The sequence below is a fragment of the Danio aesculapii genome, chromosome 23 (genome assembly GCF_903798145.1).
Source record: "Danio aesculapii chromosome 23, fDanAes4.1, whole genome shotgun sequence".
Lineage (NCBI taxonomy): Eukaryota > Metazoa > Chordata > Actinopteri > Cypriniformes > Danionidae > Danio > Danio aesculapii.
In genome coordinates, this window is record NC_079457.1 from 24296150 (window position 1) to 24318723 (window position 22574).

Here is a 22574-nt window from a genome sequence, read left to right on the forward strand (position 1 = left end):
ATATATATATATATATATATATATATATATATATATATATATATATATATATGTATACACACACATACACACACACACACAAGTAAATTACACAAGATAAATTAATGAATTTCTATTAATAAATATTGAGTCATTTAATTTTTTTTACTGAAACGATTACTGTAAAACAGTGGGTGCTTTGAGGAACAAAACAAGTCACATTGCTTTCTTTGGAACTATTTTTATGTCAGCGTGAACTATTCCTTTAAGGAGATGATTCACTGCTGAAAGAGCCAGTGCTGCTGACCAGCTTCGTTCCTAAATGACCTTTGACCTCGCAGCCCGAGGACTCTGAAGCCCAGACTAAAAGCCCATGAGGAGGAACAATGGCGGCCACAGATCCCCTGATGCAGACAGACAGCTGAAGCCTTGTTCCTCACAGTAAAAGCCCCTTTATTACACTGCTGGGAGCTTGTAGACTGAAGGAACCCTCCATCCGCTTGTCTAACATGACTCATTTCAGACTGAGAAATCTAATGCATTATGATGGACTGATTTACATTTGATTTGCTCCTGAAGAAATTGTTCTCCTAAAAAGGAAAATTATGTCATCGCTTACAGTTTTTTTCCATTGAATTTCTTTCCCCAGTGATGGGATATTTCTGTGCTTCAATTTACATTTTAAAATATGCTTATTCAGAATTATTCACAGACTTACTGTATCGTAAAAAAAAGACATAAAGACTCAACTTAACAAAAAAAAAATTCCTGTCTTATTAACAAATTATATATATATATAAATAAATAAATAAATATATATATATATATATATATATATATATATATATATATATATATATATATATATATATATATATATATATATATATATATACACAGTTGAGTATAGCTATTAGCCCCCTTAGATTTTTTTTTTCTTTTTTAAATATTTACCAAATGATGTTTAACAGAGCAAGAAAATGTTCACAGTATGTCTGATATTTTTTTTCTTCTGGAGTAAGTCTTATTTGTTTTATTTCGGCTAGAATAAAAGCAGTTTTTAATAAAAAAAACATTTTAAGGAAAAAATTATTAGCCCTTTTAAGCTATATTTTATTCGATTGTCTACAAAACAAGCCCTCGTTATACAATAACCTGCCTAATTAACCTAACCTGCCTAGTTAACCTATAGTTAAGACTTTAAATGTCACTTTAAGGTGTGTAGAAGTGTCTTGAAAAATATGTAGTACAATATTTTTTACTATTATCATTCATTCACTTTCTTTTCTGCTTAGTCCCTTTATTAATCTGGGGTCGCCACAGTGGAATGAACCGCCAACTTATTAAGCATATGTTTTACACAGCGGATGCCCTTCCAGCTGCAACCCATCACTGGAAAACATCCATATACAGTGCACTCATTCTCATACATACACTACGGCCAATTTAGACAACCCAATTCACCTATACCACATCTTAGGACTTGTGGGAGAAACTGGAGTACTCGGAGGAAACCCACGCAAACACAGGGAGAACATGCAAACTCCACACAGACACACAGAAATGCCAGCTGACCCAGCTGATTATTATTATTTTTTTTAACAAAATACAATACTAGCGAGAGTCTGAATTAGACAATTTGGGAACTGGAGGGATTTATTCACAGACATTATTCAGGAGTAAATGTTACAGAAAAGTAGTCAGATCAGTTTGTTTTACATTTTATTTGTATGGTGGTTGGAGGAACACAAGACACAAGTAATAAAGTTAGTAATGGTAACATCATGCCTCTCATTCTGCACTGCCCATCAGATCTAGTTCAGTCAATCCATCAGTCAATCAATCAATCAATCAATAGTTTACAAATGCCAGAATGAGAATCCTCTCAAGACATAAATAAGATACTGAAAATAGTATTTGTACAGTAAATAGTATTCTTGTAGAGTCCAGAACCACTATTATCGAGGCCTTCTGGAAATTCTCTTAAGCATTATTATTAATATAATTATTAACATTTATGAATTAATTTACATGATGAGGCTAATAGAAGTGAGAGCACAGAACAATATGGACATGAACTTTTGTCACCTGTGAACGGTGAATGATTTTAAGGCATTTCTCAGTTTCCATTCACACAGCAGGTTTTCCAATGCAGTTCTCGCGTCCCTTGAGAGCAAAAGCTACTGGAGGAGGATGTCAAAAAAACAAAAAAATATTACAAAAAAGATCAGAAATCCAGTCCGCTGGAAAAGTGAAGGTGAAATACTATACTAAAAAAAAGGTGGACGGTCCATACGGCTCGTGCAGTAACATGACATCCTGTGACAACCCAAAAAATCATCCATTATTCCCAGTATCCCACCCATAACTCACTTCCAGTGTATAATACTTAAAAAAAAAGAAAAGAAACTCAGTAACAAATTTACACTTGAAAATCACAGGGCTGTACATGATGACGATTATGATCTTGCATGTCCAAAGAGGATTTGTTAAAAAAAAATAAAAAGAAAATAAAAAAGATACGTTACCCTGAACAGGCATATTTGTAGTGGAATATTGCAAAGCATCAGGTATCAAACTCATAATAATTCTCACACCGAACAGCACCACAGCATTGCATTTGTCTCGGAACAGGTTTACAAAACCATTTTGACTTGACAAACCCATGCATTAATATTTTCACTGGTTACCGAACATGTTGAACAGGATGCAAGGGGGTTTACATACATCATCCCTTTTTTACATAGCAAGTGCTGGCAGCATTTTTAAAGCGACATTTGATAAGATACAATAGGAAAAAAAAGTGTAGTGAAATTTGTTCGATGATGAAGCATGCCAAGAATGTCAATGGTGTTTCGTTGTTTGTCCACCTCATGTGTTTTGAGTCTCTTCCTGTGTTACAGCGCCTCCCAATGTTGACTTCTTGCAACAACCGTTTTTCCAACACACACATCCACACACGCACACACTCACAATTCGAGATTGACAAATAGCAGATATAAAATTAATCTCCCAACTTGAAATAACCAGATGTCAAAATTGCAATGTAGTCAGCTACATTTCTGCCCTGAATGGAATGATGAGCAAAACAAAACAAAACTGAGGCAAAATCAACCCAACACTTTTAAAAAGATGCATGCAACAAGTGGTCTTATAGCATATATGTATTTTTCTCTCTATATATTTATATTTTAGATATGCACAACACATGAATGATCGCAACCAAAAAAATAAAATAAAATAGCATCTTCAAAAAGTCACAGTCTCGTGTATTTTCATCACTATTTATAACATCTCACAGGTCAATGACGTGATTTTTGAGGAATGCTAATGTTACGCCAGTTAGCTACTCGTTAGTGGTTTCATAGTCTTGCTCGGTTTATTTAACAGTTGCTGTCATCTGTCGATAAAGCAGAAAGCGGTTTATTTTTTTAGACCTTTAAAACGTAGCAAGGAGCACAGCGACAGCAGCTCAGAGGAATGAATGGATCATGTTATGGCACTGAGAAAAGGCAATCCTGAATCTCATCTGCCACTGTTCAAGTAATGATCGTGGTGTTTACCGCAGAAACAGCACAGACATAAATGGGACTTTTTGCTAGTCTTTATGACACCATGTTCGCCGAATGAGAGCACGATTACGGGTTGGATGCAAAGACAGAGGGAGGGGATGAAAATAAACCAAACAAACAAAAGTGTAATTAAAACAATGTAATTTTTTGTTTTCCAATATAAAAGGCGAAAGGAAAGTATACAAAAAATAGAAAAAATAATTACAGCAGTAGACATGGTGTTGGGAGGAGCGCGTTGCCAGATTATTTGGCAGAACAGTGTGATATTTTGGGAGTATTTAAGGCGTCCTCCACCAGATGCAGCTCCACGCCGTCCACTATCACGTCTTTGACGCAGCCGATGAAGCCTGTACTGTAAGCTTTGGGCAGCCGTCGAGCCACAGACAGCTCCTCCAGTCCACCTGAAAGTGAGAGAGAAAGGTCAGAATGAGTGGACATATTGTACAGTGCTTCATATTGCAGATCTAAATAAATAATTTCAGGTGATTCAGTTGAATGGTTGACCGTGTGAAATTGGTGTACACAGCTATTAAGTTACACAAAATATACTCTGAGGTTGTCAGAAATGTGTTTCATATTGGAAGGTATTACAATAATGCTCTTTTTTGTCTTATCAAGTATGATTCTTCTTTGAGACATCTTCTTTCTTCTTTCTTTCTTCTTTTCATTTCTGAAGTAAATCTTATTTGAATGCTTCTTGTTCTTTTTAAGTAATAATAATAATGATAATAATATATATATATATATATATATATATATATATATATATATATATATATTTTTTTTTTTTTTTTTTTTTTTTTTATGTTAATAACAAAACAAAATCAAACAAACCTGTGTTTGTGTTTTTAAAAAGTGTGCGTGTGTAAAAAAGGTTTATTTAAATAATATTTTAAAGCGTTGATTAAAATTGTATTATTGTTAGCAGTAGTGGTGTATACACCACCTGACAAAAGCCTTGTCATCTATCCAAGTTTTAGTGAGAACAAATAAAAACTTGACATCTAGTTGATTATTTGGTATCAGAAGTGGCTTATATGAAAGGCAAAGGCCTCTAGATTACACTTATTTGACCAAAATAAAATATGATCATGCCTTGATTTTTAATTACTAAATCAGGTCAGTCAGGTCTGACTTTGCTTAGACAAAAGTCTTTCACTTAACAGAAATAATGTGCAGCATAGAATATAAACTCATGGTGCAGTGGAAAAATAACTCATATAGTGTATGACTCCCATGAGTTTAGATGACTGCATCACTCTCTCTGCAATGACTCAAATAACTTATTAATAAAGTCATCTGGAAAGGCAAAGAAAGCTTTCTTGCAGGACTCCCAGAGTTCATCAAGATTATTTGGATTTATCTTCATTGCCTCTTCCTTCATCTTACATCAGGCATGCTAATAACCTACATGTCTGGTGATTGGGCTGGCCAATCCTGGAGCACCTTGACTTAATTTGCTTTCAGGAACTTTGATGTGGAGGCTGAAGTATGAGAAAGAGTGCTCTCCTGCTAAAGAATTTGCCCTCTACTGTGGTTTGTACTGTAATGGGCAGCACAAATGTATTGATTTCTCAGGCTGCTGATGTTGCCATCCACTCTGCAGATCTCTCGCACACACCCATACTGAATGTAACCCCAAACCATGATTTTTCCTTGACCAAACATGACTGATTTCTATGAGAATCTTGGGCCAATGCAGGTTCCAATAGACCTTCTGCAGTTTTTTTGATGATTGGGATGCAGTTCAACAGATGATTCATCAGAAAAAATCTAGATATATCTTATAACATATATATATATATATATATATATATATATATATAACATTTACTTTTACTGTTTCGTATTTATGAAATCTCTCATCTGTATTATATTATTATAGTAATTTTGTTTACAATTATTATTATTACTACATATATATATATATATATATATATATATATATATATATATATATATATATATATATATATATATATATATATAATTTTTTTTATTGTCGTCACACATGCTTGTGTAGAAATGCCACAAATATATTAAAAATAAAATACAATATTTTCATACTATACATTATATGTTACTTTTTACATTTATTATTATTTATATTTTTAATTTTTTATTTCTGAAATAATAGTTCAGAATTGCATACATAAATAATAATAATAAATCCCTTAATTTTTTAAGATAGTTATGGTTTAAGAACATATTTAGATCATTTTCTTGATGGCTATTACTACATTATTATTACATATGAAAAGTATTTATTTGATTAAAAAAATGCTATAATTTTTTTAAAAACTGCAACCCTAATACAAATACCACAAATCTTAAGAAAAATACATATATTTTTTGTTATTTTTGCTTCAGTTATACACTCTGACCCCCTGGGTATACACAAACATCTTCACGTAACCTAAATAAACATTATCCAGCAGTCTTTCTACAGCTCTACAGAGCCTTATAGTAAGACTGTTAAAAACGTGATCCCGCCTGAGACACAGCGGCTGTAATGTGAAGAAATAGAGACGCAGGAGAAACAGGTGAGCAGTTCAAATAGTGTTTTTAGGAAGCCCGGCTCCAGGGACACTTTTCTGACAGCTTTCCCTGAAACAGAGAATAATGTTCACTTCCCTCGGGGACCTGACAGTGTCAAAAACCAGCTCCGTCTGCCACCAAAATACATGTCCTCCTGTTACTGTTTGCTAACATTTCCCTTGTTTTCTTTTGCCTCGCTGTGTTTCATCTTTAATCGGATTGGAGGAGAGACAGGGATAATTTCAAGTGAATTGCATGCGAATAAGTAAATGAAAAATGAAGTCTGAAAGAAGGGATTTTAGGGGGGAGCTCTTGATGTTTGAGGATAATGTATTCTAGCCACCGGGCATCCACAGCACCTGCTCCACTGGCTGGACGTCTGGGCGAATACTTTTCACAACATTTTTAAGGAAGATTTTCAGGCTGGAAATGGATTAAATAATCTGTTTAAAGCTTAATAGGTTTGCCAATGGAGGACGAGGTGGCAAACGCTGAGACATTAGAGTTGAGCGCTGCATGAAACTGGAGGAAAACTGACACTGCAAGAAATTGCGAAATTTAGAGTGTGAGTAATACTTTTTTGTTCCAAAATGTGGGTGTTCACACTTCATTTTTTATAAAAACTAACAACTAAAAATCCACTTTGCAAAGAGCACATAGCTTTGGATGCTCATTTCTGAAAAACAAAACTAGCAAACAAATCAAAACATTATTTATTATTATATTTTTTTATTAAGTAAGGTTACTGCCGTTTTTTATTTCCCACTTTTGAGTTTTTTCTCTTGAGAGTTTGAAATTTATTTTTAAAAGCCTGCAATTGTGAATTTACATGACTCAGTTCAGAAAAGAAAATCAGTAGTGAGATATAAATAATTACAAGAGTCAAAAGTCAAAAGTGTGAGATTTTAATAATTCTCCCAATTATTTTTTTTCTCCAAAACTTGTTTCTAAGAATTGTGAGGTATGATTAATTGAATGAATAATTGTGAAATATGATGACATAATTATGATTTTTGCCTCTCTCTCTCTCTCTCTCTCTCTCTCTCTCTCTCTCTCTCTCTCTCTCTCTCTCTCTCTATATATATATATATATATATATATATATAGTCAGGTCCATAAATATCTGAACATCAACACAATTCTAACATTTTTGGCTCTCTACACCAACACAATGGATTTAAAGTAAAACACACAAGATGTGCTTTAAGATGTGCTGACTGTTGGCCAAATCAGGTGAAAGGTGTAGAAATTACAACAGTTTGCATATGTGCCTCCCACTTGTCAAGGGACCAAAAGTAATAATCGCAACAAATAAAATGGTAGTTAAAAAAACAGGATTGCAGTTTTTTACTGGTAGTGGCAACCTGATGCAAACTTTGAACTATAGTCAATCTGCACTAAATTTGTGACAAATAGCAGTAATTAGGGAAAAAATTGGATTAGAGGTTTTTACTGGTAGTGGCAACCTGCAGCAAACTTTGGACAATAATTGATCTAGACTAAAATTGTGACAAATGAAATAGTAGTAATTAGGGAAAAACAGAGAGTGCAGGTTTTTACTAGTAGTGGCAACCTGCTGCAAACTTTGGTTAATAGTCGATCAGCAGTAAAAAACAAATGAAATGAGATGGAAAAACAGAGGACTGCAGGTTTTTAGTGCTAGTGGCAACCTGTGGCAAACTTTGGACAATAGTCGATCTTACAACTCAATGGAATTAAAGTTAAAACGAACAAGAGGTGCTTTAACTGCAGACTGTCAGCTTTAATTTTACATCCAAATCAGGTGAACAGTGTAGAAATTACAACAGTTTGCATATGTGACTCTCACTTTTTAAGGGACCAAAAGTATTGGGACAGCATAATAATCATAAATTAAACTTTCACTTTTTAATACTTTGTTGCAAATCCTTTGCAGTCAATTACAGCCTGAAGTGTGGAACGCATAGACATCACCAGATGCTGGGTTTCATTCCTGGTGATGCTCTGCCAGGCCTCTATTGCAACTGTCTTCAGTTCCTGCTTGGTCTTGGGGCACTCTGCAGTTAAAGCACATCTTGTCCGTTTCATTTCAAATCTATTGTGTAGGTGTATAGAGCCAAAACCTTAGAATTGTGTCTATGTCCCAATATTAATGGACCTGACTGGATGTATACAGTGTGGAAAAGTTGTGAAAAATTGTGAAATCAGCACATAATTATCTCTTTTAATTTAATTATTGAAGTTATTAATTTTGCAGGGTTAGATAAGCGTTCTATATAAACAGAACAAAAAGAATATTGTAAATATATTTTTAAATAATAAAAGTTTTAAATAATAGTTTTATTTTGTAGTACAATAAATCACAGTATAGCACAGTAAAATTATAATACTAACGTAAATATAGTACTACTAAAAAACATAAATATAGTATTATAGCATTCAACCATCAAACATTTATTTTGGCAGTCTGCCAGCATATGCATCCATTTCAATGTATGTATCCATTTTTAGACTGAATGTAAAAAATCTACAGTTTGCATGCAGGCAGCTTGTAGTCTGGTGAATACTGTTTAATTCACTCATTCATTTACAGTCATACTTTTTGTCACTCACCATATTGTATATTCAATTTTATTTCAACATATATCATGCCACATTAATCTAAAGACTAAAATACATGCAGCACAGACTCATCCTGGAGTTAATATTTAACTACTATAAGATAATACTGCGTCTTTACATTGATGTTTTAGTGTAATTCTCAGAGGTAATACGAGACGCAGCACTTCAAAAGCACTCGTTAAGAAGGAAAATCCAATTAGACATTACAAACTGGAGACTGCTGTGTTGGAGAAAATGTACATAGTTGGTTTGTAAAAGAGCTACGATTGAGCAAATGGGCATAAGATGGACTTACCCAACCAGAGAGCGCCGTCTGTGTCCAGCTGTGTGGCAGCCAAGGGTGAAGACCCAGTGACAGCTGCCTCATTACCAACCTGCAGAGAGCCATCTCTGAGCGCTCTGTGGAGAGAACACGAGAGTCAACTCTCAAAACCTCATTTCTCTAACACTTTTCGCTAAATTTTCAGTCGATCTGCACTAAATATGCATTAGGGAAAAATGTGGATTGTAGGTTTCTACTGGTAGTGCCAACTTGTTGCAAACTTTGAACAATAGTCAAACTGCACTAAATGTGTGATTAATTGCAGTATTTAGGAAAAAAATTGGATTGGAGGTTTTTACTGGTAGTGTCAACCTGCAGCAAACTTTGGACAATATTAATCTAGACTAACATTGTGACAAATAAAATGGTAGTAATGAGGGAAAAACAGAGGATGCATGTTTTTACTGGTAGTGGCAACCTGCTGCAAACTTTGAATAATAGTCGATCTGCGCTAAATTTGTGACAAATAAAATGATAGTAATGAGGAAAACTGTTGATTGCAGGTTTTTAGTAGTAGTGGCAACCTGTGGGAAACTTTGGACAATAGTCAATCAGCAATAAATTTGCTACAAATGAAATGGTAGAATGAGATGGAAAAACAGAGGATTGCAGGTTTTTACTGGTAGTGGCAACCTGCAGCAAACTTTAGACAACAGTCAATCTGCACTTAATTTATAATATATGAATGGGTAGTAATGAGGAAAAACTGAGGAAAGCAGGTTTTTAAGTGGTAGTGGCAACCTGTGGCAAACTTTGGACAGTAGTCGATATGCACCAAATTAAATAGTAATTTGTAAAAGTGGATTGGAGTTTTTTACTAGTAGGGGCAACCTGCAGCAAATTTGGACAATAGTTGATCTAGACTAAAATTGCAACAAATAAAAAGTAGTAATGAGAGAAAATAGGGTTGCATTTTTTTTTTTACTGGTAATGGCAACCTGCTGAAAACTTGAGACAATAGTCGATGTGCGCTAAATTTGTGACAAATTAAGTAGTAGTAATTAGTAAAAAAATTGGATTGAAGTTTTTACTGGTAGTGTCAACCTGCAGCAAACTTTGGACAATAGTCAATCTAGACTAAAATACAGACAAATCAAATTGTAGTAATGAGGGAAAAACAGGGGTTGCAGATTTTTACTGATAGTGGCAACCTGCTGCATACTTTGGACAACAGTTAATCTGCACCAAATTTATCACAAATTAATTAGAAAATAAATCAGATTAGAGGATTTTACTGGTAATGGCAACCTGCTGCAAACTTTAGACAATAGTTGATCTGCAAAACATTTGTGACAAATTAAGTAGTAGTAATTAGTAAAAAAATTGGATTGAAGTTTTTACTGGTAGTGACAACCTGCAGCAAACTTTGGACAATAGTCAACTTAGACTAAAATACCGACAAATCAAATTGTAGTAATGAGGGAAAAACAAGGGGTGCAGATTTTTACTGGTAGTGGCAACCTGCTGCTAACTTTAGACAAAAGTCGATCTGCAGTAAACGTGCGACAAATTTAATGGTAGTAATGAGAAAAAAATAGATTGCAGGTTTTTACATGTGATGGCAACCTGTGGCAAACTGGACAATAGTCGATCTGCAGTAAATTTGTGACAAATTAAATAGTACTGAGGAAATAACTAAATATTTTGCAATATATTTAAAGGTTGTGGCAACCTGTGGCAAACTTTGGACAGTAGTTGATCTGCACTAAATTTGTGACATATGAAATGGTAGTAGTGAGGAACAAAACTGAAGATTGCTGGTTTTTACTAGTAGTGGCAACCTGTGGCAAACTGGACATTAGTTGATCTGCAGTAAAATGTGTGTAAAATTAAACGAAAGTAATGAGAAAAAACTGAGGTCAACCCACAAAACATAATTTCTTAAAAACTTGTGGATAATGTGCACTAAATTTCCAAATAATATGGTAGTATTGAGGGGAGAAAAGAATGTTGCAGTTTTTACTGGTATTGGCAACTTGCAACAATTTTTAAACAATGTGCAAGTACTGTATATGACTATAACACTATGTTTACATCAAAGATTGCTAAATATAATTGTCCACCATTTTTCTGGCAAACATTTCTATGACAAGCCTGAGGCAAATATAAATGACTGCCACTGCTGGAAAACATTTCTGTGGAACAACTGGTAAACACAAATGTCCAATATGTCCTATGTTGAACTGTGTAAAATATAAAATGTGACAGTGTGAGAGGGCTTTGGGTAAAAATGACCACTCAATTTAAAACAGCAAGAATGATAGCATCATTCTAATCCGTTTTGTAATAAAAGAAAACATGAAATTTGATCACATTAGATTTTTTTTTTATTTTGTAGTTTGTATTTTTAAAGAAATTTATATTTTTAGTCAGTGCAAATGCATTAAACTGCTCAAAGTGTCAGAAAATCCATTAATAATGTTACTAATGACATATACAAAGTTCTTTTGAAATAGGCCTACAGTATCTTCTACAAAATTATTAATAACAACTAGGGATGCACCAATATTGGCATTTCTAGAAGACTGAAAATATTCTGGAATACTTTTGCTTCACATATATTTTGCAATCCAAATCAAATTTCAACTGGTGTTCATAACAATAAGAAATATGTATTATTCTTAAGGCCAACAAATATGTATTAGGTTGATTTCTGAAGGACCATGTGACATTGAGGTCCAGAGTAATGACTAATATAGCTTTATAATTAAATGAAGCTTTATAATGTGTAATTAAAAAAAAAAATAATAATAAAAATAATAATAATAATATATATATATATATTTAATATATATAAATAATATATATATATATAAATAATATATATATATATATATATATATATATATATATATATATATATATATATATATATATATATATATATAAGAATCCTTGATGAACATAAGAATCCTTAAGAAACACTTCCCTCAAATTATTAAACAGTAGTGTACATATTAAACAAACAAAAAACGTATTTAAAAAGTGAAATTATAGATAAAAAATAAATAAAAATACATTTCTATTTCTCCAGAACCCTGAAGATATTCAACGCTGAAGACAGTGAACCCACACTGAAGATGTTGGTATGGCAAGCAGAAATCTGAACTACTAGCTTGACCCATCTTGCAAAAAAAACAACAACAACCTTACTATAAATGTGTGGAGATGCTGGAAAAGCTCTTTAGCATTTTACCTGCTGGCCTTGATTCGTATCCAGTGGTTGGTGTTGACCCGTACAGTGGAGCGAAGCACCATGGGCTTGGAGCCAAGGTCATAGGTCATCTGTACTCTTCCATCCACAATGGCGAGGGCGATGTAGTCAGAGCGCTCAACTCCCTTCCCGCTCCACAAAATCAGACCATGCGTAGCCTCCGTCTTGATGCTCAGCTCGAATTTATTCACCAGCAGGGCTTTCTCGCTAGATCAAAAAGAAACAGGAAATGCTATCAAAGATCCATTGCTGTTTCAGAGACGCTGTGTTAACCACTGAGACTTACCTGCAAGTTTAACAACAATGGGTGAATATTTAACACTCTATTGAGCAACCCAGGTGCATTGCGGATATGTACCCCCATCTACATTTCTGGACAGTGCGAAATACATCCCAGAAGGTTTGTTATTTTGCACTTTTTGTTTTCGCGAATCCACCAAAGGCCGCTGTGTACAATTTTTCAGATCACAAATTTCTTCTCTTCTCGTGTAAATCCACCAGAGGCTGCTGCCGACTGACTGACTGACTGACCAACCGACCCACACATCCACCGTATTCCCTAAACCCAACCGATAGTCTTTTCAAAAGCATCGATTGACCTGAACAACCCCTTCCCTAAACCCAACCGACAATGTTTTCAAAAGCAATCCAAAAAATGAAAAGTCCTCATGGCCGCCTGATTTTTTCACCACGTTTTCAGATCTTACCACGTTCTCACCCTGTTATTTACTTGTTTATTTTATTTTTACCTTTTTTTTACCTGCGTTATGGAACCGTTCTTCGCCCTACTTTTACCCTGTTGTCGTAGTCAAATCTGCTCCACCTCCCAAGTCCGTCGACATACACAGCAAACCACTGACAAACTGGTAACTGCGAAAAAGCCATCTATATGGTGGTAATCAGTCAGTTTGTAGCACGAAAATGAACAGAAGCTATCATACCGCCCCGTAGCATTCATTTTAAAGAAAAAATGCTGCCATACTGTCACAAACACCAGCGATCTAATCCTGGCAGATTGCTGGTAAACACACAGATTGCATAGAACTACAAATCTGCCATTATTTGGACTACAATATCCAGTCATGCACTGCACACACACGCTCACACCGACTGCTAATCCTGGCTGATTACTAACACACAGCTGAAGCTGTTCAGAACTGATGAAATGGACTTCAAAAGCAGCACAGACACACATACACACACACACACACACTAGTTTCTGAGTCTTGTTATACTGTTAGTGAACATTTCTACGCGTTTCCTTGCCTTGCCAACCTTGATTGTTTTGTTTATTTTAAGTTGTCTGCAGTCTGCCTTTTGACCATCTGCCTGTTATTTGACTGCGACTCTGGATTCCCTGTATACATCTGTTTACCCCTGTGTTGACAGCTGCTTGCCTGATCATCTCTGTATAATTAAACCTGCATTTGGATCCGCACTTCTGTTGTCAGTGTCCTGCTTCACTTTACACATCCGTACCTCTGGCTACATTATTCGCACTCTCAAGAAATGTAGACGGGGGTACATATTTACAGTAAGCCTGTGTTGAGATTGAGACCCAAGACTGAGCAGTTTGTGGTATTCAACTACACTGTAAAACCTGACAAATTCAAATTACTCAAAACATAATGCCTCAAAACAACCGAGTAAACAAACAAATGTTTAAGTTAGTAGAACTTAATTTTATTCAACATGTTTTTTGATGAGTGGGACGACGCACAGGTGTCTCTCATTACCAATATTCAACTCATCACAATGTTGATTATGACTTAATTGAATTGACTTAATATGACTTAATTGAATGACTTAATTTGTGCAATCTGTTTGCATTAAGATCAGATAAACCATCCCAATTCATACGATTTAATTTGTATGAAAACATATTATTTCTACAAGAATGCTTGTCCCCAAACCCCACCCTCCTAAACCCAACTGTCATTGGGGGTTGAACAAATCATACAAAAATTTACAATTGTACAAATTGATATAAATTAGCCACTTAATCAGAAAGTTACCAAATGTTGTGAGAATTACATTGGATAAACTCAAGTGTGTATGGTTAAGCGTTAATTAGCAATATCACGTGTCAATGTAACTATCAAAGAGCTTTGGATTATGCACTATATACAGTATTAAAGATTTTTTCAGTCCATCCCCATAGGCTCAACTCATCACTATGGTAACACTAGATATTTCAACATACAGTACATGTAACAGAAACAACTGTAAATCCCAACATTTCACAAAATGGAAGGCTAATTAGGCATCCATATGTTAATCATATGCAAAACCATACAGAATAACACTAATCAGCACTTTCCCTATACAGTCAGATGCAAAGCAAGCTGAAAACTTGAAATCTGTCTACTCATTCAGTTCAGGGTCACTTTAATACAATAAAATTTTAAGTTCACATAACTTGTTTGTATTAAAGGGCTAGTTCACCTAAAGATTTTAATTCTTCTATCATTTACTTAATTTTTTTTTAGTTCAGTTGAACACAAAAATAAATATTTTGAAAAAAAGAAAAAAAAACTGTAACCACTGACTTCCATTCATTCATTCATTTTAGTCCCTTGATTAATCTGGGGTCGCCACAACCCATCACAAGGGAACATTCATACACACTCATTCACACACACAACAGACAATTTAGCCTACCAATTGACCTATACCACATGTTTTTGTGGCTTGTGGGGGAAACCACACCAACACGGGGAGAACATGCAAACTCCACACAGAAATGCCAACTGACCCAGCCGGGGCTAGAACCAGCGACCTTCTTTCTGTGAGGCGATTGTGACTACCCACTGCACCACCGTGCTGCCTTGACTTCCACAGTATATGTTTTTTCCTCAAAAATCATTCATTCATTCATTTTCTTTTCAGCTTAGTCCCTTTATTAATCAGGGGTCGCCAAAGCGGAATGAACCGCCAACTTGTCCAGCACATGTTTTTACACAGCGGATGCCCTTCCGCGACTCAACATTGGGAAACACCCACACACTCTTGCACACACTCACATAAACTACGGCCAATTTAGCTCATTCAATTCCCCTGCCCTGCATGTCTTTGGACTGTGGGGGAAACCGGAGCACCCGGAGAAAACCCACGCCAACACGAGTCCTCAAAAATCTATTTCTTCAAAATATCTTCTTTTGTGTTCAACAAAACAAACCCAATCAAATCAAGGGTGTGTAAATGACGGCAGAATTGTAATTTGTGGATGAAATATCACTTTAAGTATCATGAGATACTGAAATATGTGAAAGAAATGAACTCATTTCACTGTTCGGTTTTACAGTGTAGGTAAACTAGGCCACACTAATGGGGGAAGCATGTTTTTTTCAACATGAGTGTGAGCGCATGTGTGTATGTGAGAGGGATGGTGACACACTTTAGGGTAACACTTCCTATTTTGCCTTCAAGCTCTAGATTTTCTCTTCCTGCGCAGGAAGGATGCCTATATTGGCTGCTGTCTGATGTGTGTTTTGATCTGGTTCCCTGGATGCCTTTCCTTGTAAGGCATAGAAAAGGTGACATCTGCCTGTCCTCAGGGAGGACCGTGTCACTCAGAGCGAGCTATTGTTCAGGTCATCAGGGATCTGATTGTATCCAACACCTCACTGCAAGTACACACAGATCCGCCACAAAGGAAAAGCAGCTATTTTTACAAGCCCTTTGTTTTTCGGTGGTGTACCTGTGCTTGTGGCGTCCTTCGTGTGTGTTTGTGAGTCAGAATAGTGAGTGTTTGGGGGCTTGTTTGCTAAATCAGGTAACTTGTAAACAGGAGTAAGACAAGTGACAACAACACGAAAAAACACAGACAAGACAAAGACAAAACGGAGACGAACAAGACAACGGACACGACACACAAAAGAAGAGAAAGCAGATGGCGGATGTGTTTGCATCTTCACACTTAGAAACAGTTTCTCTGTGAGAACTGTGATTTCATTGATGGTGTTTATTTGCTGTGCTTTTGCTCCTCTTAGGGATATTACCGTAACCAATAACGTCAAACCATTTTTTGCTATTTGAAATAAAAATATTGCTAAATGTTTATAAAATACAGAACAAAAAAAACAAAGTGTACCATTTAAAAAAAACATTTTCGTAGCCATGTAAATGACAAACACATGATTTTGCAGTGACGTCATGAGAATGTGTACACTGTTCAGTCTCTAGACTTGTGCCAAAACAGTGGTGGACAGCATGATCGCACGTGTGCAGACACTTAATTGTAGTTTACAAAATGAGAGTGCCTACTTAAAAGCTGACTGGTGTGCATAAGGCCCGATCACACTGAGCACGTTTTATTTTTGGTGAGAAGCTTTTTTTTTTTTTAATAATTGAGTGACTTTTTTTTTAAATGGCCGATATTAGCTATGTTTCTATCTAAAAACGCGAATGAAATGTATGCTCAAAACAGCAATATCACATAAAAGATGTATGAATAAAGCAGCGTTTCAATCCAACAAGTCAAAGAGAACAAAATCGCCACTTCCTGATTAACTGCCGCCAAATATCGTCAGTGAGCTGCGTGAATCTTTTCTTTATTTAATAAATTACTTCCACCTCAGAATGCCGATGATGCCTGGCGCGTTTGAAGCCATGAGACGCAAAGCAGAGATGCTCTTGACAGGTCTGGAGGTCATTAATAATATAATAACACTAATACTGAAATGGTTAAGGCAAGTTAGAATGGCCAAAACAACATTTCAGATGTTTTACAGTGTGCTCAGTCTGCTGATTTGTCCATTCACACACATTTTTATCACATGACCTTTTTTAATGCGCATACTGGAATTTGTTCAGTAAAAGTGTTACTATTGTATACATTTTTTTTATTCGCATTTTCAAAATATATGCGCATCTTGGCGCCTCCATCAACCGAATTTTTATGCAAATATCCAAAATGTGCATAAAAATAGGTGGATGAAAACGTAGCTTGTGTTGCACGTTGCATCTCACATTCTGTCTGCTGCACCATGCGTTTTTTTGACGGAGCGCTCTGTATGCCTGCAGTTAAACGTCAGCTGTGTGCTGAAAGAGCGCCCAATGTTGTGCGCTCCAGTGCCAAGATTGTTAATACAGTGGTTGCTTGGCAACATAAAAAGCACTGTTCTTTTCTAAAGCCAACAAAAAGGCAGTGCAGTGTGCCTCACGTTTTCAGAACTGAAAAGCATGTTTGGTGTGATCGGCCCCCAGTACAGCATTTTATAGTTGTTTTGATAGGTCCATTTTGTCCACAATGTCACATAGGTTTAAAAAATGTACAGGAAAAACTTCTCTTTTTTTCTTAGTTTGACTTAATGTACTAAAAAAAATGTCATTAAAATAAACATTCACAAAAACTATACAGATATTTTAAGAAAATACTTAAAATGTAGCATTTAAAATGAACTATTAATACAATTGTAAATATTGTCTACTAATGATATTTAAAATAACTCTGGGTGAAGCTTGGGTGAATACATAGCGCACGTGTGCATTATTTTAATTAAAAAACTGAATCTAGAAAGAGTCCGGACAAACAATATGTGTTGCCTTGAGGAACGATTAATTCGAAGGCCGCATGAAATCAGCCATTCTCTCAAGAGTGACAACTCCAAATTTTCAAATCATAATATTAACAGTTCTATCTACAACTTGAGAATTGAAAATAACATATCTTAATTTGTTTGATTAAAAAGTCAGAATGTCATTATGCAAAGGCTGTTGATGAGCCTGTGACGGCGTAAAGCTGAATAATTATTTGCAGTAATTGAATTCTTTTCCCGAGGAGACACATAATATGCTGACTGGACTCTTTCCACGGGCCTTTTCCCTTCACGCGGCCCCAGACCAGGGCTTCAGCATCAGGGCAGCAAACTAGCAAACTGTGATTATACACCACTCTGCTGAGCTCATTATTGCTCATGTCCCATTAGGATCTCAAGCATCTAGAACATCCTAAAGGGAAGCAGGGCTTAATCCATTAAAGCTGGATTTCATTTACAAAAAAATCTACTTTGAGTATTTTGCCTTTTAGAAAATCTTCGAGCAGCTGCTTGCGTAATAGTGTGGTGTATGATTTCTCATAAACCGATGAGATTTAAGAGTGATTTATGCTTTCCACCCATAGGGGGCAGTGGCTCACATAGGAATGGGAATTAAATATATGTCTTTCATGTCTCAGAATCATCAGTTGCAATACTCAAAATAGATGCTTTATGTATATGAAAACTTTTAGTTTTGTTTAATAGATTTCATCATATGTGATATGCACCATCATTTTGTTTTGTTTGACAGAGAAATGCTTTGTGGCAAAGTTAAAATATGAAGGTCATTATCATATTTATATTAGATAAGTTAAAATGTTTGGAATTATTATATATTTTTTTAAATATGTCAAAATACAATAATATCAATATTATTTTGAAAACAATGTATAAAAGTTTCCACAAAAATATTAAGCAATCATTATTGGGGATTAAATATGTGTCTTTCATATATTAGAATCACCAGTAGGAAAACTCAAAATAAATGCTTTATGTATATGAAAACTTTTAGATTTGTTTAATAGATTTCATCATACGTGATATGCACCATCATTTTGTGTTGTTTGACAGAGAAAGGTTTGTGACAGAGTTAAAATATGAAGGTCATTATCATATTTATATTAGATAACAAGCTCAAAAGTTTGGAATAATTATATATTTTTTAATATGTCAAAGTACAATAATATCAATATTGTGAAATATAAACAACAGTATTCTTCTACTTTAAATTAAAATGTGTATATGTGATGGCAAAGCTGAATTCTCAAAAAAATATTTAATTATTAGTAATAATGTAGTTCCAAAAATGATTGCTTAATATTTTTGTGGAAACTATTATACATTATTTTCAAAATTGTAATGAATAAAACATTCAAAATACAGCATTAATTTCAAATAGAAATACTGTAACATTACAAATGTCGTATATTACAATTCTTGTATTATCTTATCTTACCATATCCGTAAATATATATATATATATATATATATATATATATATATATATATATATATATATATATATATATATATATATATATATATATATATATATATAGTTGAAGTCAGAATTATTAGCCCCCCTTTTATTTTATTTATTTATTTTTTTTATATTTTCCAAATAATTTTTAACAGAGCAAGGAAATTTTCACAGTATGTTTGATGATATTTTTTCTTCTGGAGAAAGTCTTATTTTTTTATTTCGGCTTTAATAAAAGCGTTTTTAAATTTTAAATCCATTTTAAGATCAAAATTATTAGCCCCTTTAAGCGAATTTATTTTTCGATAGTCTACAGAACAAACCATCGTTATACAATTACTTGCCTAATTACCCTAACCTGCCTAGTTAACCTAATTATCCTAGTTAAGCCTTTAAATGTCACTTTAAGCTGTATAGAAGTGTCTTGAAAAATATCTAGTCAAATATCATTTACTGTCATCATGGCAAAGATAAAACAAATCAGTTATTAGAAATGAGTTATTAAAACTATTATGTTTAGAAATGTGTTGAAAAAATCTTCTGTCCTTTAAACAGAAATTGGGGAGAAAAATAAACAGGGGGGCTAATATTTCAGGGGGTTTAATAATTCTGACTTTAACTGTATTAGTGGTGTCCTTATTATTTATACATATCCTAATCAATTGAGCATGTCACATTCTGAAAACTATTCTAGTTTTTGGCCAAAAATCTTCACAGATGTACTGTATAGTCTAACACAAATAAACATGTTACAGACAAATTACCAAAGATTTAATTTAACCAGCGGTGGTCTGCTGCCTGACAAAAGCCCTGGCCTTCAGCCTGTGCAGGGTGGCTGAGTGTGGGAGGACGGCGTGCCTTTGGAAACACTTCAGGCAAAAGGGACTCACCTCTGGTCAGATGGGTTCTCCAGTGACTCAGGGCTTACAGGAGCAAGGGAAGAAATGATAGGCATGCAATAAGCGCAAGAGGCCGTAGGGGAAGTACAGGGTTCGCATAACACACAGACAAGAAGTCCTGTACCAAGAAGCTAGAGTGACCTCACTAAATTATTCTAGTCTTTCAGTTGTTATGTCAGAATAGGCAAAAAAAATAATATATATATTGAACTGGAGGACTGTATCGAGAGTACCAGTGGTACTGGCACATTGTTGTATTGTTCTGAGCTGTCACATGCCTGAGTTACTGCAATTTATCAACAATTCCATCATTCTCAACAAGTCAAGTGAGTGAGGGAGCGAGAATAAGAGCAACTTCAGTAAGTGAAAACATGTTTGTTTTCCATCAAATTTCAGTGAGCTGCCTACAGTATGCAGGCACCATTTTAAGACATCATAGATCCAATTAATTATTTGGCCTGCTGAAATGTCTTATTTTAGAATGTTCTGGCCAACTATTACAGCACCATCATGTACCTACTGACAATTTTTGTTACACTAGAAGTGTCAAGTTTCTATATTTATGGGCTGTGCTTTACTGCTTGCATAAATCAAGCTGGTTACTTATTAGGTTCCATAACACCTATGATGCTTTATAAGAATGCAGCCACAAACCTATATAGGCAGCAAGATAGCTAATGGCAAGGTTTGTTAAAGGCAAACAGTTATGCTTTTCTCACAAAGAAAACTGGCTACTTGGATTCCATAACAAAATGAGTGTGCTTTATTGTTATGCTAGTGTGCTGTTAGTTTAGCAAGATGCTAACAACAAACACTATTGAAAGATAGCAAAGTTTGTGCTTTTCTGGTTATAAAGCATTCCAAATGGATCACTGATTTGATTCCACAGCACTAATGCATCCTGAAAAAGGTTAGCTTTAGGTAGCTAAAGTCAAACTACTAAAATCGACTGTGAGGTAAATTTAAATTCATATGCTGTGCTTTTCAGCTTACATTCAAACTAGTCACTTATTAGGTTCCATGACATTTATGGTACAGTATGATGCTTCAAGGAAGCTGCCCATAAACAGCAGGTAGCGATGTAGCTAACTGAAAAGTTTGATAATGGTATAAAATACTGTAAACAATTGCTACTCATGTTTTTATTTGTGTCTATCTGCTTATGTAAACCATTCAAATTGGTTACTTATTAGGTTTTACCGCAGTTTAAGTATGCTTTGTTGAGAGTGTTTCTTGTTGTTGTTAGCATTGTGCTTAACAAGCTAAAAGCAAACTCTACTGGGATCAATTGCTAGTCAAGTTTTATTCATGTGCTGCACTTTTCTGCTTACATTAAGCATTACAAGCTGGTCACTTATTAGATTCCATGGCAGTTATAATGCTTTTTAAAAGGCAGCTGTCTAGGCCGTTCACTAGGTATTGGAACAGAGGTAAACACAAAAAGCCAATTATATAAAACAAATGTATTTTGTGAGAGGTCACTTAAATGGTAAGAATGGGTAAATTGCTCCAAGGCTGCTGAGCTAAAGAGAGGAAATAAAGACAGATGAAGAGCACAGTAAATACTAACAGAAATATTACTCCATTCCCACGGATGCGGCGCCACTATGCCGATGTCCTCTTAGGAATTCATTGACTTTAAGAGCTCTGTTCACAACCAGATCAAGCTAAATTGATGACACTCATTCTGAAGGGCTGGTCAGCCAGCTTGGTTGAGATTAATTTTAATCTGGCACTTCATTTGTACAGGAAGTGACACGCATTAAACCCCAGGAAGAGCGAAAGTCAATGAAGAGGGCCTTGTCCCTAACCATTATTGATGCCCGCGGTGACTGCCTTCTCTACTGGACGCGGAGCCTCTTTAATTGCAGCCAGTTTTCTGAGAGACAAATCCTTGATTAATGTGCCACTTTCGCTTTCATCCTTGGGCACAATTATTAGAAATCACTGGGAGCGATTTGACAAACAAAGTGATGTGGCTTAAAAGCCGGGCAGGAACTTTTCATGAGCATAATACATAACATAATTCCATTTAATCAAGCTGCCAGCTTTTTAAGGGCTCAGTGCAGCCACTTAGACACTTAATTACATTCAGAAGGAAACAAATAATTTAAAATAAGAATCACTAAAAGGAACACTATAACAGATTGAACATTTCTCTAATGGGGCAGTAAAATGGCATTTAAACCAAGCTTTAAATACCAAGTAAATATTGATGTATATCGTTCTCTAAAAACCTAAATAATGCTTGCAGTTAAAAGAGGCTTAAATTTTTTTTTAACACAGACATATTTCCAAAGTCAGTTCAGGTATTTCCATGCATGATTCCTGTGGGAATTTATCAGTGTATCAAAATGCTCATCATCATGCCAAGCATGCATTCCTAAAGCTAGATTCTGATGCAACTGATGAAAATGCAACCCTTCCTG

At 35.0% G+C, this 22574-nt stretch overlaps 1 protein-coding gene across 1 annotated transcript in view; it reads right to left on the minus strand.

The window, feature by feature from the left end:
* Window positions 1-1617: 1617 nt before the first annotated feature.
* The window catches only part of agrn (agrin), a 463463-nt gene continuing 442506 nt past the window's right edge, over window positions 1618-22574 (minus strand). Inside the window, exons 36-39 of the mRNA XM_056448992.1 lie at window positions 20137-20169; window positions 12209-12433; window positions 8986-9089; window positions 1618-3952 (exon numbers count right to left, since the gene is read on the minus strand). Coding sequence (XP_056304967.1) covers window positions 3795-3952; window positions 8986-9089; window positions 12209-12433; window positions 20137-20169 — 520 coding nt within the window. The 3' untranslated portion in view covers window positions 1618-3794. The remainder of the gene's footprint in view (window positions 3953-8985; window positions 9090-12208; window positions 12434-20136; window positions 20170-22574) is intronic.